At 31.5% G+C, this 20,839-nt stretch overlaps 1 protein-coding gene across 1 annotated transcript in view; it reads right to left on the bottom strand.

Annotated features, from left to right (window-relative positions):
* Nucleotides 1-12,019: 12,019 nt before the first annotated feature.
* Nucleotides 12,020-20,839, bottom strand: part of LOC106103227 — a 58,244-nt gene continuing 49,424 nt past the window's right edge. The window contains exons 3-8 of the mRNA XM_013282921.1: nucleotides 17,444-17,652; nucleotides 16,213-16,348; nucleotides 13,897-14,030; nucleotides 13,516-13,631; nucleotides 13,069-13,172; nucleotides 12,020-12,593 (exon numbers count right to left, since the gene is read on the bottom strand). Coding sequence (XP_013138375.1) covers nucleotides 12,496-12,593; nucleotides 13,069-13,172; nucleotides 13,516-13,631; nucleotides 13,897-14,030; nucleotides 16,213-16,348; nucleotides 17,444-17,652 — 797 coding nt within the window. The 3' untranslated portion in view covers nucleotides 12,020-12,495. The remainder of the gene's footprint in view (nucleotides 12,594-13,068; nucleotides 13,173-13,515; nucleotides 13,632-13,896; nucleotides 14,031-16,212; nucleotides 16,349-17,443; nucleotides 17,653-20,839) is intronic.

Raw genomic sequence — 20,839 nt, 5'->3', positions numbered from 1 at the left:
AGAAACAAATGACGTCCAATGAGTTGTAGATACTGTACATTCTGACCTAAAGACATGGATGTCAAAACATTAGTCTCAACATGAACTACAATCTGTTCATTATTCACATCATATCATGCTTCATACTAATATTATAAATGTGAAAGTTTAGAAGGATGGAAAGATAGATGTTTGTTAGAGTTTGTAGCCTAAACGGCTGAACGGATTGCGTTAAAATTTGGCATAGATGTAGAGGATAGTTTGGAAGAACACATAGGTTTTGTTTTGTTTTTTTAATTCCACGCGGGTGGAGTCGCGAGCGAAAGCTAGTGATATTATAAAAACTTTATTCTATTGTTTACATTTGTGAAATCACCAAATGATAACGAAGGCTTTTGATATTGGATAACAATTACATGGCAACCTTGTTTACTTGATGTCAGCTTGTAGTTTTTATTTACTTCCCGCATGACGGTTTTTTCAAATTGTTTACTCCCTCAGTTAAATAGCTTGAAAATATATAACCTAAAGCGTGACGTAAGTGTAGGCCTTTTTATTAAAGAAAGAATTATTCAAAAATATGCCGCAATTGCTGACATCTTAAGTAACAAAGAAGTGTGTGTTTACGCTTTATTATAATAGTATAGATAATAGATAAATATAAAATGGAAAGTTAGGTTATATCTAGGTTTCTTAAGGTAAACTAAATGTTATTACGTTGCCTTGTATCGTTAAAGTATACCATGATATGATAACCAGAGAAATCTCACGACAATTTCTTCATTAAGAATTGAGAAAAACTTTAAAATTCGTAATTAAATAATTTGTCTTAAAAGTTTTCTTGGTTCTTGTTACCTAATGAAATTTGAGTTTCGGCCGAGTGAATTAGATAGTTTTAAAATATTCAGAGTGAGTGGCGACCTCATTTTGTATTCTTAATTACGGAGTCAAGATTAACGTAATAAAGTGTAAAATGTTAAGGCTGAAATACAAACTTTTATAACAAAGTTTTCATGAAAAAACCACGACGGAATATTTTATGTCTGTGAAAAAATATTTAGACTTGATTTTTTTTATCTTTCGGTTTTATACATAACTTATCTAGAAAGATTTGCATTTTTGTATCTATTGAAATAACTCAAACTACATACATGGCCGATTAAAAAAAAAATGGCTCTATTTTTAAATTCATCTCGGCGAAGTCTGTAGCAACATTTAGTAGTAAATATTTGTTAACAATAGTATTTGTTTTGCTTCTCCTGACCCACTGTGTTGTCTGGAAGAAAGCTCTTAGCGATAAGGCCGCTCTTGCGCAAATCTAATAATAGTTCCTTAATTTAAGCTTTGTTGTATATGTGCAAAAGTATTAAATAAATAATAAAGAAATAGGTTTTGATATCGGTCTAATAGGGTCAACTTACGTATTACTTAGTTATTCCTTAGATTGACAAAGTGCAAGGTCTCAGACAATAGAGGGCGTTGTTGCCAAAAAATAAACGTATTCAATTAGATAAATTTATACAAATTATGTACTTCAAAATGAATTCGTTGAAAATGTATTCTCTTTTCATATTAGAATTGTTTTGTAAAATATTTAAAGTTGGTGATTTATAACGAAAAAAAAAAATATTTTATTCAAAATGTAAAGATAAAAAGGCCGATTCAAGAACGTTATTAAAAATTTCTGTGCCACATGTCAAAGGCAGATATATAATGGACTTAATGAAATATATATGAGAGAGAGAGAACGCTGGATTCTGGAATGTATAATTTAAAAGCAACATGAATATTGAAACAAAAACATATGAATGTATTATGTAAGTTTAGTTTCCCACTAGAGCACACTACTCGATTTTTAGTTATGAAACTAAACAGTTGAAACTGCGAAACAATCGACAACCGCACAATAGTTGTGCGATAGTTTAGTCAAAGGCGCCCGCTCTTAGTCTAATTAACATTATAATTTGAACACCAATAACCGATAAAAGAACGCTGCAAATAGCGCGCGGTTTTTAATTCATTTTGTAAACAAAAAAGTGGTTATTGTAAGAAAACCGTTAAAGATAGATATATACTAAGTGGACATTTCTGTAGAACATTTTGAGATCTACAATTCTTTCATACATCATTTTATATACCTCTGACGGTTTAGGCAGCGTAAGCCGAGAAAAGTTAAAGTTTAGTGAATTTTTAACGCCGGCTTCCAGAAACACGGTGTTTATTAATAGATCCTAAAGATAAGTAATAATAAAATATAATTTATGTTACTCACAGATAAATTACCTTTCTGATGGTGAAAGAATTTTTAAAATCGGCCCAGTAGTTTTTGGGTTATTACAATACATATAAAAATACAAAAATGCAAATCTTTCCTCTTTAAAATATTAGTATAGATACAGACATATATATATATGTAGATTAACTATGGGACATTATAATAAACATCACCATGTAATAACGCAAGGTGTACACAAAATTAAACTTTATTAAATAAAACATTTTCATCACAAAGTAAATTTGAAGTTTCGCAAACTTTGAGTTTGAAATGTAGAAAGCAAGAACGTCAATTACTCGTAAAGGAGTTGGAGTACAACCTACAGGTGGAAATATTATTTTGTTTCAAAGTTTCATTTCGCTTCTAGTAGGGAATGTGAATAACTTTTGCAATTATCTGCGACTCCGCATGTTACCGCCGGCGGGTAAACTAAGGCGTTTTTCAAAGTTACGGATATGAATTTCAGAGTGAATAATTTGTTACATAAAAAAAACTAACTAGTACATGTTCGGATAATGGTTTGCTTAGAGCACGTACAAGTTTAACTTCCGCTAACTTAAAGTTCGCTCACAACTTTCTAGTCACGGTAACGATACTTAATTGCCAACATTTGAAGTTCTAGTGTTTCTAAGTTATAATTTAAAAACTAGCTATTATCTTAACATCCTATACAAAAATGTATAAAACAAGTAAATTTAGAAAATGTTAAGATTGCTCTGTTGCATTGTTGTAGATCGGTGTTTTCAAAACAATACGATTTAGGGTCCTTCAAGAAGCCAGCTTATTATTTTTTCAAAGGCCAGCAACGCATCTGTAGTTCATCTGGCGTTGCGGATGTTCGTTGTCGTCGTTGACCACCTCGGTGTTCTCGACGCTCGTTTGCCTTCTTTTATTATAAAATAATTGCATGTGAATGCCTACAAAGGTAAAGGAAGACAGAAAAAAAGAGTGTCTTCAGATATGACGGCTGATAGAGATATATGGAAGATAACATACTGTGTCGACCCTCTGTAGGGACAAGGGCAAGTTGATCCTGTACAAAATTTATAACAACTCGGTAACTCCAAAACTGCTAAAGGAATGTAAATGAAATTTGTACCATAGATAACATATTAAAATAGCATACTTTATGGTACTTTTTAGAGCGGTAAAATGTACAGTTTACACGTATGAAGTCGCGGATAAAAATCTTAATGTAATAATAAATGTAGTAATTATAATAAAGCATAAATACACACTTCTTTGTTGCCTAAGATGTCAGCAATCACAGCATATTTTCGAATAACTTTCTTTTTAATAAAAATCCCTACACTTACGTCACGCTTTAGACTATACATTTTAACACCATTAAACTTAGTAGGTAAATATTTTGGACAAAAACTCTAACGTGGGAAAGAGACCATAAGTTGCTGCCAACATCAAGAAAGCAAGGTTGTCATCATGTCATTTCATTTTGACATTTGTAATTGATAATTAGACAAATGTAAAGAATAAAATAAAATTTTCATAATATCATGCGGATGAATTCGCACGGGAACAGCTAGTAAATTAATAAAAGCCAGCATTCTACAGATATGACCTAAATAGAAAATAAACTAGCAAAAACGTAAAGGAAAAATGGCTTTTATATTTGTAAAGATGTACTTATTTGTGAGGGAAAAGGAATTGACCTTTTTGTTGGAATTTATATTAAGCTACTTACATCAAATTACTATTAATAAAAGTTTTATATTAATAGCTGGAATGAGACTTTATCTCATCATAAGTATAGGCAATATAATAATAAAATAATACTGTAGACATGTAAAATTCTTTATATCAAGAATAATTTTTTTTTTCATGCATTTTTTGCATTAGTTTAAACACACTCTCTCGGCCTGTTGTCTTATCCGCTGCGAAATTTTTTTCTATATGTACATAATTATTCCCGCTACTATATCCGCGTAATTTAAAAAGTAGTAAATAGCATATGTGTTCTTCCAGACTATACTCTAACAAATTTCATCCAGATCCGCTCAGCCGTTTAGCCGGCTAACTCTAGCAAACATCCATCCATATAAACTTTCGCATTTAAAATATTAAATCAGATGCTATGTTTGTATATACGTCTGTTTATTGGCAACTTCGTTCCAATGTAATACATTTATATTCCTAATCAGATTATCACGTAGAGTTATTTTATTCAAAATATTATAGCACATTTTGTTTTTCAATTATCTAACGAAGTAAACAATTATTCTTCTATTATCAATAATTCACGTTAATATACGAGCTATAAGACGAGCGGGTCATTAATTAGTCCGGCCGAGAGCACAAATTATACGCTCGATTAGTTATATTGATGGTGTAGCCATCTAACACGTCCGAGACACTGAATAAACAATGCATAACGTCTTTATGGACATTAATAAGGGAAACAATTATTATACTTAACCTATACTCAGAGTGACTGTACTCGTAAGTTCAAAGTCACTGTGATTACCAAACTTTGACAGATGATGTCTTTTTTTGACGTGATAATCTTACTTCATACTTATCATACTTCATACTAATACTATAAATGCGAAAGTTAAGATGGATGTTTGTTAGAGTTTGTAGCCTAAACGACTGAACCGAATTCGATGAAATTTGGTATAGATGTAGAGGATAGCCTAGAAGAACACATAGGCTACTTACTTTTGTTTTTTGTTTATTCCACGCGGGCGGAGTCGCGCGTAAAAGCTAGTATTATAAATGCGAATGTTTAGATGGATGGATGCTAGAGTTTGTAGCCTAAACGAATTAACGGATTTTAAAAAAATAAGAGTTGGTTTGCATCAAAAGTCGGTTTCAGCTAGTAAATTTTTATTTCATTGTTTTTATGATAACACCAACAAATTCGAAAGTATTTACAGTAACCAGATCTCACATGGGCGTGCAAATAAAACGAAAATGAGACATTTACTTTCCCTATTTGGCGGAGTTATTTCCTGTGGGTCCAAATAACAATGTTCGTAAAATACTTCGGCAAGATAGTCGATTTTGATTCAAAATTTATGAGAAGCTCACTCGAGTATTCTATTTTCTACGCACGATCCGTCTGATATGCTCGACCTTTAAATTATTACTCTGAGCCGCTGGTTTACTTTATAAAATATTAGATTTCGCCAGCGACTACGTCCACGCGGAATAAAAAAACAAAAGCAAGTAGCCTATATGATCTTCCAGGTTATACTCTACATCTGTACCAAATTTCATCGAAATCTGTTCAGCCGTTTAGGCTACAAACTCTAACAAACATCCATCCATCTAAACTTTCGCATTTATAACATCAGTATGAAGTATAATAGTCTTATGTTTTTTTTTGGTATATTATTTAGTTGCGATAAACAAATTTTACAGTTTTCCATTTTCTTATTTATATTCACGATTACTTTAATTAATTTAATAAACTTTTCTATACTTAAAAGTGTTATACAACACAGTAACAAAAATACAAGCGCAATTCAAAGAAAGTCAGACCTTAGCACCGGGCTAAATTTTTAAGTACTATAAACTTTTATTCAAGCTTTGAAAAGAGCTTTACAACGGTCGTAAAATCTTACATAAAACATGTTTTTCCTGGAATTTGAGCTCGCAAAATGCTACTGCAAAGAAATTATAATGGAACAAAGGTTTGTTGATAATGAATACTGGACTAGTAGTGTTTCTAGTCGACTCGATACATGTATATATTTATTTAGTAATTACGATTCTACTTCAAAACTTAGTATATTATAATAATTTTATCAGTGGTAGAGCCCGATTTAACATCTTCGCACGAATGGGTCGGTTCGCCCGGTGTAATACCACGACCACACAGAAAACAGGCGTGAAATGGGAGCAATTCCGCGTTTCGTCTGATGAGTGTGGTGCCGGAGGCCTAATATTAGTCCCTTTCCTTTCCTTCCTCTTCTTAAGGGGAAAGGATGGGAAGGAAAAGTGGATTTGACGGTGGAGGAGACGCATAGGAATGGGAATTGTCCCCTTTTATGTGCGTCTTCTCCTCCATCAATGAATGGTAGTCAACGCATCTGCAATTGCGGATGTTTATGGGCAGCCGTCGCTCTCCATTCCGATGGATTCAGGTGGCCGCTTGCTCGTTTGCCACCTTATACTATAAATAAAAAAAAAACAATTAATTTTGTACTACCTAAAGACATTAAAAAGAAAGGTACAGTCACGAAAATCCGCAGTGTTCTACTTCAGGAAAAATTGCCTATTTCTTTGCAACAAGACAAACTGAACAAATAAAAGTGAAATGTACTTTTTAATTTTGTACTAAAATAGAACCAAATGACTCACACCTGTCGAATAAAAAACAACATAAATCGAATCAGAAGTCGCGTTAGGAATAAACACTAATAGAAAAATTATGCAGACGTGTATAACCTCGTCCTTTTTCAGTCCTTTAACAAAAACAACAAACAATGAATGAAGTATAACTTGACATTACGTTCGATTTTTAAATGTAAATTAAAAACAGATAATAAAAATATCGTTATAATGAATTTATTACATCTATATGTAGCACGAAAAGATTTAGTTTTCGAAAATAAAGCACAATTGCAGATTTTGTTTGTTGTAAAAAAATCCAAATATGCCTTCAGAACCAACTTTTTGTAATAAAGCTGATTTAGTAAGCGTAATATATTAAACATATTTTCTTGAAGGCGGCGCTCGCACTTACAACTTCCACACTGGAATAATATTATTTAAGGTTAAAATTCACAGAAATCTTGCTTATAAGAAAACACTTTTGTATTTACTTTATTTCTTATAAAATACTTTACCCGCCAGTTTTGTTAAAGTTAAAAACTCGATTCTAATGAACAAGAAAACTTTGAAACAGTGAAAACGATGATGTTAAGGAAATCTTCCAATAATTTATTATTTATAAACATATATGATTATTTGAATCTTATTGAATATTAAAATTGTGAAAGTTTAGATGAATGGATGAATGTTTGTTAGAGGTTGTCACCTAAACTACTGAAGGAAGCGCAATGAATTTTAGCATAGATTTTTTATATTAAAAGAGCGCAAACGAACGGAGAACACCGAGGTCAACGACGCAACTCCAAAGGAACCACAGATGCGATATCGGTCTTTGAGGAAATGATAGATGTAGATTATAGAACATATTTACTCTAGAACATAGGCTCCTGACTTTTGTTGTTTTTTTAATTCTAATTGGATGGAGTCGCGAGCTATTTTGTCATAATATTTTAAACTAGCTGTTCAAAATTATATTTTGTTCTTTACATGTGTCAAATTATCAATTGCAAATGTCAAAATGACATGGCATTATAACAAACCATGGCAACCTTGCTTCCTTGATGTTGGCAGCGACTTATGGTCTCTTTCCCACATTAGGGTTTTTATTCAAAATTTTTACCCCCTAAGTTTAATGGCGTGAAAATATATAGTCTAAAGCGTGACGTAAATTTAGGGCTTTTTATTAAAGAAGGAATTATTCAAAAATATGCTGTAATTGCTGACATCTTAGGCAACAAAGAAGTATGTGTTTACGCTTTATTATAATAGTATAGAAGTAGAGATACACTGTAGAAAATGAGCTCGTAATGTTTTAACATAAAAGTATTCCGAAAGTCAAGTCGGTTAGTAAGGTTTGCATTTAAATTACCTTCATTTACCAGGTAAAAGCAAGGACGTTTAATTATTTCTGCAAATGTGAAAACTTTGCAGTAGGCAAGTTAACCCTTGCCGATTAAGACTTTGGAAAGTTTTAGAGATAATTGCCTAGTCTACGCTTGTAAGCGTGTACCGGCCGATGTAGAGCAAAGATGATTATATAAACTATTCTAATAATAGATAACTCATTTATAGTAATATTGAGTGAGAAATTCGTATTAATGTCTTAATTTTTTAAAGTAAGTAACCTATTTGTTCCTTTACAACTAATTAAGTAACCTTTTACTAATTTTATCGAGGACAGTTGAACGTACTGGATTTACCTTCTAACAATTTATCCTTCTATCCATCTTAACTTTGGCATTTATAATATTATATATTTAATAACACTAAAAATTCACACTACCGCATAACTTCAGTCAGCCCATGAACATGGCGCATGCAACTGTGCCGAAATATCGGGAGCTAAAACAATTCAATCGTGGTAAGAAACCCGTATCTTACGAACATTATATTTACTAAAAATTGCTTTAAATTCTTGACCTGCCACTTTCAAATTATGTAATTCTGGTTCGTTGTATAAAATTGATGGGTTCGAATTATTTAATAGGTTATACAAAACCTATGGACCAATAGGTAAACTTTCCGGACTGTTTGGATCACCAGATATAGTAATTTTATTTGACGCCGAGAGCATGGCTTATGTAAATTATTGATTTAAACATTACAATCATAAACAATAATTTAATAAGTTACCCAATTTTAGATTTTACGAAGTGAAATAATAAAGTAAGATTTTGAGCATTTTCGACCATATTTTGCTTAGTATTAAGAGGGTAACTTATTACTAAAGTTGGTTAATAAGGCTTTTTAATTAATTGTTAAGTTTCTTCATCTATTCATATTATAACATGAACAAAATTTATACATATTTAAGAGTGAATTTACGGAGCGTTTTTTTAACGTCGCGTTAAAATCCGGCGTTGGTGACTCTCAAATGATGAACTCTTAAAAAGCAATCTTATTTCGATAGCCCAGGGCTTAAATTTAAAAGAGTATGAACAAACACATGGAATGGAAAAGTATTTGTTCTATTTAAAATAGTTTAGCGTGCGTTAAAAAAACGTCCATGCGAATGGGTGTAGCGTAACGAAAAATTGCCGTTTATTTTATGAAATATCAAAACTTTATTAAATATACGTTACATTTCAGTTGATATACTTTTAGTAGTGATAGTTTATTCTGCAGAATATTCGTTGCCTATCTTATTAAGTACGCTTCGATAAATCCAATACCATTAGTTGCGTTGAGTTCAGTGGTTTGTAAAAGTGAACACCAACATGTTAATTTATTGGTCTGTTTAAACTTATAAGACTAGCAACTAAACATTCGTTAGAGCTGATATACAATTAAAATTTAGAGCGGATGCAAACCTTTGACTAAACTACAAGTGTTGAGACTGTCGACTGTCGATTGTTTCGCAAATTCAACTGTTAACTGTGGTCCATGTAAAGTCATAGGAATCAAAGCGCGACTAAACAGTTGTGCGATATTTTAGTCAAAGGCGCGCGCTGTTACATTATGTATCTTTTGTAATGTTACAAGATTTCCTGATCTATAATTATTACAAAGATGAAAGATTTGTATTATTGAATTTTTTGTATGTATTTGATTCAACCAAAAACTACTGGGCTGATTTTAAAATTTCTTTCACCGTTAGAAAGGTAGTTTAACTGTGAGGAACATAGGCTATATTTTGTATTATTTAGATTATATTTTGTAACAGTCATTAATAAGTTAATGTTTGTAATAAATAATGTTCAATTTGTAATTATAATTATTGTTGGTATTATTTTCGTAATTCATAGCAAGTATGAGGTTATCCAATTTCAAACTAAGCAATCTAGAACATAAATCAGCTAAATTTGTAGCAACACTACGAATCTCTTGACGCAGAAACTACTGGACAAACAACAATAAATTTCAAATGCACTGCTTTACAGATATCTCCGTGAAAACCTTTTGCTATGTTTACGTACGTTTATATTACAAGCAAAAATGTAACATACATGAGATTGAAATTTCTGTTGAATATTATGTTTTCATTCCTATAGTAAAATGGAAAAAATTGCCCTACGATACGATCATTTTAAAATATGTTCTCGGAAATAAATATTATTTCAGATCGTTTTTATTATTGAAATTCTACAAGAAATAAAAGCAATACCTATCGTTAAAAAAATGAAGAATTCAATTTTTACGTGGATTATTTTATAACTTTTTATTGAATCACAATTCGATATGAAATTCCTTTCAACTTATTGTAAGCGTTTAAAAAATTCAAATATTTCATCCGATATGCAGCAATATTTGTTACATTTAGTAATTTAATTATCAAATTCCAATTCGAGTGTATCTTACTAATATTATAAATGCGAAAGTTTAAATGGATGGATGTTTGTTAGTTTGTAGCCTAAACTACTGAACGTAGTCTTATAGCCGTCTTATGGTACAAATAAATGTTGTATTTTTTTAACTAAATTAAATGGTACAGCGATAGTCGTCAGTCGTAATAGATAAAAAATGGATGGTACAGAATTAAAAGTATAGTTTTTTATTATATATTTTATTTATTATTTTATAATACAGTTCTTATAATCAATTCGTTTGCGATTCATTTAACAGTTAAATTTGAACGTGTAATCTACAAAATGTATCGTTAGTTTGCTGATACTATTTTTAATTACAGTAAAAAGTTTTATAAATCTAAAACTGTAAGACTAACGGCTAATACTGAAACGAAACTTAAACACTTCTCTGCTATTATAAAAAAAATATTGGAATTTGCAATTTAAGCGTGGTCTAAAATTTTAAAACACATACTTAAATTTCGTTTCAGTAATAAACCGTAAAACATCAAGATTTAGTCAAACATGATGTCACTTACTAACATACTATAGAAGAATTTATAGTCCATTTCAAATATGAATGAGCTCGTCATTATTCCAAAAAATAAAAAAAAAAACATTTTTTTTAATAATAGCCAAAGTATGTTTTGATAAAACATTTATTTAAATAATGTTTGAAATGAGATATTCACACTGGAACAAAAAATTGTAATTCACGTTCAATTGTTTTTACTTATTCTATGACGGCACACAACGTTTGCGCACAATCTTATTTGAAACGTACATCTCTTAAGAACATAAAATAAATTAGTAAACAAAGCCATTGTCTAAATGATGTATTCAAGCATTTAAATTGGTTCTTAATTTTCTATGTGGAATATAACATCACATTATCTAGCGCATAAACTAAATAAGATTTATGTACTAAAGTATATTTATTATTAAACACAGCCCCATTCAAGTGTTCAGAAATTAGAACATAAGAAAACATATTTCTAAATCAATGAAAAACCATAAAGACATTCAGATAGCATAAAGAATTGTCAATAGATTTTCCAACAAAAATCACAATTTCACTGTTTTTTTCGCTAAAACATTTTAACATTATTTACAAGCTAATATTTTACATTTACATTTACATTAAAACAATTGTTCTAAATATTCAGTCTATTTAACATTATGGCTTTTTTAAAGGGAAAATTAATTATTACAACAGATTTTAACACCGTGAATTTCAATTGTCGTAACATGAGAACATTATTGCTGTCTCTATCTGTAAACAGAATGAGAGAGATAGCAATATTGTTGTCATTTACGTCAATGGAGACCCAACGTTATGGTTTAAGAGTTACAGATAATTTCTTATAACTATTTAGCACTAACATTCTTATTTTTAATTATTATATTAATATCAAAGTTTTAATGTTTCTGTATTTGTTGTTTAAAGTACACACATTATCTTAATCGATTTTTTTTAATAAATCAAATCGATCATCAGTATTAAGTTATACAAAAAATGTCTAATTTTTCCATATAAATTAGGCCAAACATTTAAATTCACAATTTTTACAAATAAATCATATATTTTTATTTTCGCTTTCAATATTAAAATTTAATATTACGCTTTTGATATTACATTCAATTAATTGTATAAGATAAAGGAAAAGGAACAACAAAAATGATGTAAAAAAATTTAAATACACTTTACAAATAGATTAAAACCCTGAACTACACATATACATAAATAGGTACCAGCTGGGATCTTATATATACAAAAATAATACTAAATACATTTGATAATTAAGCATATAATTGTAAATAAAAGAAAAAATTATTAGAGTTATCTTTAATATTTAAAAAAAAATTGCTTTCGACTATCAAATAACCATATCCTAATACAAACTCAGTTGAATTGGTTAAAATAAATATAAATAAATTAATTTAAAAAATCATTTAATTTTGGATCGGGCATTTAGACTACAACAGACCACGAAATAATAGTAATCAATACAAAAACTTTACCCTCACTAGAAGTCAATACTTTCTTAATAAAATAGATTTAATTTCGCAACAAATAAGGAGAACACAAAATTGCTGGCACCAGTAGTACTTAATTCACTTACAACAATAACCATTGAACAAGTATGGATTGTAATTCAGCTATCTTACAGTCTCTGTATAATTTTGCATCAAAAATTGCAGAAGTATTTGTAAAAGTAACATCACAATTGTTGGTAGACAAGTTTCTGTAGCTGCTCCTGTAACGAAAAATAATATTTAAGCCAGCTACACACGTTCAGTTTTATCTGAACAATCGTTCAGACAAATCTCTCGTATCAGCAAAACTGAGAATTGAATAGTCAGTTTTGTACATTAATCTGAATGATAAGACTCTTCAGATAAAACTTAGCGTGTGCAGCTGGCTTTAGATACATAACAATATTGTTTTAACAAAAAATGTGGTCCATGTGATCAAATATATATTATCTTTATAAAATTTTATAACTGTACCTAGCATTTAAAAAATGTGTTCTTGTAGAGGCTTTACATCAGTGGAAGCTAATAATAAGAAGGAATTGACTGTCTATAATAATTTTGTCACTCTTTTGTGTTTCAAACAATTTTTTTAGAGATGAATATAAATGAATCTTGCATATTCTATGTTGATGTTAATCGCACCATTTACTGAAATCATTAGTGTTTTATTATTTTGTTTTGTAAGAATCGTATTACCTGTAAAACTTCTTCCTAACGCAGAAGCAGGATTAGCGCTACGTTCTCTCAACACAATTGTGTGACTTGTTGCTTTCCATATATCGAATATTGATGCTTCACATCTGAAACAAATGAAAGAAGCTATTCAGAAGAAACGTCAGCAAAAAAACAAACTGTAGCAACTGCTAATTAATAAGAAATTAAAAATGGAACACTTTCTTCTGCAGAAGCCTGATTGAAAGGATTATTCCCAACCGTCACCGCGCTCTGTCCCCACGTTTTGCAACGAGCGGTCGGTTGGAACTCATTTTATTTTTTTACAGATGGAAATCTAACACCTTATTGGTGATAGTGGTACTAAAAGGTGGGACGGATGTAATTTTTATTCTCATCTGTCCCGACGCGGGAAAAAAGCGCGGTGACAGTTAAGAAAAATCCGATTGAGATTTGAAATACAAAACTTACCGTATCATAAGTGTTGGCACTGGGGATAACGCAGTGGCCTCCAATTCTAACGTAGCTAAGCTAGATGCAAAACCGTTGCTAAAGTTGAACACATGGTTCGCTGTGAAACCCGGCACCTAAAAAATAAAACTTTTATAGTGTTTTTTTTTACAATAGTAGTTCCTGGAGAAAATATACATTTGCTGTAGACTTTCTAAACTGAAAATTGAATAAGCTATTTTATTGGTATTCGAGATCTAAAAGTAGAAATATTGATAAAAAAAAAAGAAAGAAACAAAACGAAACGATGACGATAGATTTTTTTTAGGATGATATACTTTTGTTATTAACAATGATACTAAACTCAGAAGATATTCTAAAGAGAGCGTTACAAATGCTCACCATTTGTTCGTTGACAAACCACGTGATGTTGGCAGCTGGTAGGGAAGGCGGTGATGAGCAGTTTACTCGTATGTGATCCCCACCGACGTATGACACGCGGTCGGCAGTGACATTAGGACTTAATAACGGTGGCTCTAAAACAAAAATGACATGTTAGATCATAGTAAGAGCAATAGAAGAGAAGCCAAGATCTGTAGACTACAAATTCAGTGCTGAATTCACTCCACCACTGACGCCTTTGAAATTTTGCTATTAATATCTTATTTTTTTCAGGATCGACGTTTGTTCGATTTGAGCCTAAACTGCTGAATGGATCTCGATGAATTTTGGCATAGATGTAGAGGATAGTCTGGAAGAACACATAAGTTACTTGTTGTAGTTTTTTATTCTACGTGATCAGAGTCGCGGGCGAAAGCTAGCATTAAAATAAAGGTTTAAAATACTTATGTAGTACGATAAACAAGGTAATTTTAATCATGTAAAATCAGAACTATCAATACGTTTTTTAAAACCAAAATTTTGTCGGAAATATGTTTAAAATATTTACTCAATGACATTTCCGATTAATTATGGTTTTGGAATTTATTTGGCGGAAACTGAATTTGTTATTACAAGGTATTACGTTATTAAATATATTGAAAATTCAATTTACATGTTTCGAACTATATTTATTAACAAACACTTTTATGGTGGCTCATTTTTAAAATATGTTACAAATATATATTACTTCATTTATAATGAACCAGCTGATGTTCGCGACTTCGGCTTCTTCGAATTACAGAAAAAAATACCAAAACGTAGCCTAGGATACTGATAATGTAACTTTTAAATGATGCAAGAATTATTTAAATCGAAACAGTACTTTTTGAGTTATTTCAATACATTCAAAAATAAAAATCTTTCCTCTTTGTTCCATGAGTAAATTTGCATACATTTTTTTTTATACAAAATAATTAATATATACTAATATTATAAAGAGGAAAGATTTGTATTTTTGTATTCTTTTATGTATTGAAATAACTCAAAAACTTCTGGGCTGATTTCAAAAGTTCTATCAGCATTAAAAAAGCTATATTACTTATGAATAACATAGACTATATTTGTTTTCTTTTCACGTGGACGAAGTTCTAAATACAATATAGAGAATTAATTTGGCAATGCAGAAAACAAAGCACCGAAGCAGATTGAATTCGGGCTGGGCCGTTTGTTTCAAAACGTCTCGACTAACGCCAGCTGTGTTGATATGCAATATTTCAGAGCTCCTAATAAAGGGTTTCATAGAAAGAAGAGTAATATCGGACTTGTTTCGGCTCCGACTTTTGAATTTCAACAGCTTTTTATTCTTTAAATTTAAGATTAAAATCGTATTGTAAGCGTGTTTACCTGTGACTAAACTATCGCTTAACTGCTTATTCTGTTTCATTCCTATGAGGTTAGCGTGGTATGGACATGTTATGTGACGAGACGATGGGGACATAAACCAGAAAGTGTTAAGAATGAATGTGAATGGCTACAAAGGAAGAGGACGACCGAAGAAAGTATGGATGGATTGTGTGAAAGAGGATATGCTTAAGAAAGGAGAAGTTTTAGATATGACGGCTGATAGAGATGTATGGAAGAGCAGCACATACTGTGCGGACCCTCCGTAAGGGATAAAGGCAAGTTGATGATGATTTCTATGACCTTATATGGAGGTGAAACTCGTTTAACTAAACAGTATAATTGGCTGCGAAAAAGTTGACAATCGCAAATCATTTATGCGCCCGCTCTAATAATACGAGTTGAACTTATCGTTCTACTATTAGGTATTATGCTGAAAATCGTAGCGGATACAATATCTAAAAGACTGCAAAGCGTTTTCGCTCTAATGACACGATTGTCAGTTGTTTAAAACAAGTAAACCATGTCGTCTTCTATACTAATATCATAAAGAGGAAAGATTTGTATTTTTGTATGTATTGGAATAAGTCAAAATTTATTGTGACGAATTCAAAAATTCTTTCACCATTAAAAAGCTAGTACGTCATCAGTGCGTAACGTAGACTGTTTTTATTTGTTTTTTTCTTTTTAATTTCACGCGGACAAACGCGATCAACAGCTAGTCATACTAATCTTATAAATGCGAAAATTTAGATGGATGGATGCATGTTTGTAAGAGTTTGTAGTTTAAACGGCTGAACGGATGTGGATGATTTTTGGCACAGATGTAAAACAAAGTCTGGAAGAACACATAGTACACTCGGTTTTGATTTATTCTACGCGGACAGAGTCGCGGGCAAAAACTAGTCTTTAATAAAATAACATACAATGGCTTACCTACAACTACCATTTCTGCAGCTTTGATATCTGTATGAAACAAAGGAGCGTCTGCAGACACTTCACACTGGTACTCTCCAGTCAATGTTCTGTCCACTTCAGTCAGCACTACTCGATTCTGATCGGAAGCGGCAACCTGTTGAACAAGATTATTAGACCACAATTCCATTAATAAAATTTAAAATCATTGAATTCCTGATGTCAATTACACTAAGGAAAGATAAAGTCTGAGTTGTGCAAAATGTCAGTTAAATGAATCACACTTAGAGCGAGCATACATCTTTGACCAAACTATCGCACAACTGTTTAGTCGCGCTTTGATTCTTATAAGCTTACATGGAGGTTACAATACTCGATTTTTAGTTGTGCAACTAAATTGAAATTGGCTGCGAAACAAACGACAATCGCACAACCGTTGTGCGATAGTTTAGTCAAAGTTGTACGTGCTCTATAAGACAACATAAAATTAGATTGAAAATACCGTCGCACAAACTGTCTTAGTAATTTATGTTGGCATAATTCTCGAGGGAAACGCTGTAACAATTTAATTGTTGAGGTTAAGAAACACTCGAGCGGTTATTACATAATTATACACTTCGAAAGTGTTTATTCCAGAATGCCTTCGTAATTTAAGTACAAAATTGTAGTTACAATTTTTTAAAGAACATTTTGTCATAACGATTTTTTTAGATTTTCACTGGCGCGTTCATGAACCACAAAAGAAAATGATATATTGATAGAAGTACACACGTCTATTGGCTCGGTGGAAAAGTGATTAGTGACGGGACATTAAAAAAAATAGACAGTGTTTAGTAGGAAATTTATTCAAGCGCCAGGTGCATTTATGACGAATCTTGGCTTTTACAAAATTATTATGTGTCGGCTTGTAAAATCGAATTTAGACCATTTCATTTTATAGTAGTCACTTAAATCGCGAAATTGTAGTCTATGTCTCTTACTATTATGAAGAGGAAAGATTTTTATTGTTGGATTTTTCTATGTATAAAAATAACTCAATAACTACTGGGCCGAATTCAAAAATTCTTTCACCATTAAAAAGCTACATTATCAGTGAGTAACATAGACTATGTTTATTATTGTTTTTCTAATTTCACGCTTGCGAAGTCGCGTTAGTCTACATTATCAATCAGCGGTAATCAGTGTTTAACTAAACATGGTTTAACTGTGCGGAATAACAGATAATCTTTTGTATTACTCAAGGTGTACTTACATCGACTTTTATCTCCGCCACGGGGAACACTTTTGTAGCCGGCGATTCCTTTGGCACATATCGATAAAATTCTATCATGTTCCTATACCATCGTATGGAGTATAATTGTGCACCTTCCAGCTCGTAAGAACACATTAGCTCGGCGTCCCTGCCTGTTAGAATGGCTCTAGGGACGTGTATTTGCAGAGATTTGAGAGTGTTCGCCGTACCTGGAGACAATATATTAGAAATCAGTTGAAATTATGCTTGTAATACGTTGCCTGTGGCAATTTCTGTATGCATTTTTATAAGAGTGAAATATACAGATAAAATTAAGATATTTGATTTTTCTTTTAGGTTGAAACTGTCACGCAAACGAAAACTAAATCAATAAAAAATGTTAAAGAACTAAAAACCAAAATTAGTTTTACAACTAAGCAAAAGATGGCGTTATTATAAAAAATTTTACGAACACTTTTACTTTTAGTTTCTTTAAAAATAATGAGTAAATTCAAAATTAATTGAGATATACATTTTATATCTGAAAATTATTATGGTGATAGTATTATAAGTGATAACTTAGTTTAACAGGTAAGATAATGTCCGTACAAAATATCTTACCTTGTAACCTTACCTACGGAGGTGAAGAAAGTAAATAACCAGTTTATGGCAGCTCGTTAGAAGTTCGGTCGTAACGATAAACGACATTTATGCTGTTATCGCCGTTTCTCCCTCAAATCTGGGACTCTTAATACTTTTGTAACTTATTATTGCCTGGTACTTAGTTTAGACGCTCCAAAAGAGTTTTGTTGTAACTTTGATGAGATTTAGAAGTTATGATTAAGAAATGTAAGACTTATCCCTTTATTAATTGCTTTCCGGCGTATTTTCTTTTCAGTTTTATATAAAAAGATTGACTATTTATTTTTTATTTATGTTTTAGGTATAATAGACATAAATTATATGATTGAAGTGTATTACGTGACGATTGTTAAGTCAAAAGTACCTACATATCACGATTAATCACATTTCGTTACAAGAAAGAGACGAAAGATGTAACATTTAATGAAACAGAGCAAGACGCAATCAGTGTCGTGTATTTGTAAAAGACAAATTCTCAATGCAATTAATTATATCAATTATCTATTATATTCATCTCAATTATATTCATTTAAAAATAAAAACTTATTATTAAAACGAAAAACACGGTTAATTATACAATTCTCTATAATTCGACAGTATTTAAACAGCAATTTCAAGCCCTAAATTCGATATGGCGTTGCAACAAATAAAAAGATAAAAGCTTTTAAAATCTCCCAATTTATGGTTTGTTTGTTCCAATGGAATTCTATTTGGTAAATCCTGGCGTTTGCGGGCCAATATTATTTTAATACTGATAGAATGTTACATGTTTTATGCGGGATCACGCACTTGATAGCTTCAAATGTTAGTGATGTTACTTTATTCTATCGAGAATACCCTCGTAGAACTCATATGTGATTCTGTGTTATAATATTTTTAGCATAAAACCTAGTTCCTTAAGTTACATTAGTTTTTTACTTGTATATTTAAGAAATTTTTAGTTAGCAATAATTATTATTTTATAATTTTAATAAATTCTAAAATTATTTATGTTCCAATGTGTTTTATTTTCATTAATTTTAATCTCTCTAAACAATTCATCAAGCCAATATCTACACTTTCAGAAAACCAACTTAAAGCCTAACAAAACTTTATTACTAGAAGTAGTTTAATTTTCATTTTTTTTGTGACTTTTAAGTTAACAATGCATTAATTTAAATTCCTCTAAACGATTCATCACACTTATCTCTCTACATTCAGAAAGTCCAGTTTAAGCATAACAAAATTTTATTACTAAAAGTACTTCAATTTTCAAATTAGCTTGCCCTTATCATTACATTGTTAGAGCAGGAAGTTAATGGAGTGGATCATTTAGTTGCGTAAAAACCATTCGAGTGTGAGAAAGATAAATTAGGCCTGTCTTGTGTCGGAAAAAAACGACCTGCTTACATGAGATATTATTTTATTACGATTTTAATCTTTTCGGAAGTAGAAATTGGAACTAATAAGATTCACAAAGATCGTAACTTTCAAGTCTTACTAAAATTAAGAATAGATAAGTCCAAGTCTCTCTTTTTATCCATACCGTAGATTTTAGGAATTTATCACTTAATAGCTGTCAGCAACTCCGTCCGCATGTTACTAAAAATTTAAATTAGTAGCCCAAGTGCTAAAATCAGGTTGTAAAGTCGCTCTGTTTCAAATTTCATTCAAATTCGTCAAGTCTCTCTGGAATTACGTCACCATCAACTTGCCCTTGTCCCTATGTAAGGTTAGCACATTGCTTGTCTTCCATACATCATCAGCCGTCATGAATTCACTCCCTTAAGCATATCCTCTTTCACATAATTAATACATACTTTCTTCTGTCTTCCTCTACCTTTGTAGCCATCCACATTCAATCTTAACACTTCCTTGTTTGTGTCGAGCCTCTACAAAGGTGTTCCGGGTCGTGGATAAACTAACGTAGATGTTACGGCCCGGTTGGGCGAAGGAGAACACAGATTTAGTGGATAGTCCGGCCGAAACGTAATGCCGGGAGCCCACACGAAACTGTCCCTGCTGCCCCCGCAGTATGGACAGTGCATTGTGTAAATGCATTTTCCGCGAGAACAAAAAATAAAAATAAAACACTTCCTTGTTTATGTCCTTAATGATGATATAATCAAAACGGTAATAATAAAACAATCTCTAATCAAACCACTTCCATAGTACTACAAGTGCAGAGATAAACCATAAATGGAAGCTTTAAAATGTTAAACCACTTTTGAAATCAGTTTAACCGCTTGTTAACTTAATGTAGTTCCATATGAATGTAAACTTAAATAGCTAAGTTCACGCTAAAGTGAACGGGTTAATGAATACGGGATATAACGTGCTCGCAGATGCATATCTGCACTTAGCCACAATTCTACTTCGCACGCCTCACTTATGTACTGCTACTGCGTATAACTACATACATTTGTAATTTCAGATCATATACGAGTATGTTCACTAATGATGGAATTTTAACATTGGTAGACGAAATTAATAACATATGTTGCACTTTTTGACTTTGATTTCCAAAGCACCATAGCACATACAGTACAGGCGTGAAGTGAAAGCAATTTTCGTCTCATGACTTGCACACTCCATAGATCTTATGTAGTCCATTTTCTCTTTTTTAAAGAGGAGAAGGATCGGTGGATTTAATAGAGAAAGAGTAGCATAGAAAGGGGAAATATCCTCTTGTTATGTGTTCCTTCGATTAAAATAACGCATAATATCTGCAATTGCGGATGACTATAAGTAGCGGTGGTGGTTGGTGGTTGGTGGTGGTGTTTCGCTAGTATGGCA

The sequence above is a fragment of the Papilio polytes genome, unplaced genomic scaffold (assembly GCF_000836215.1).
Source record: "Papilio polytes unplaced genomic scaffold, Ppol_1.0 DF823835.1, whole genome shotgun sequence".
In the NCBI taxonomy this organism is placed as follows: Eukaryota; Metazoa; Arthropoda; class Insecta; order Lepidoptera; family Papilionidae; genus Papilio; species Papilio polytes.
This window is presented reverse-complemented; position numbering and strand designations above follow the sequence as displayed.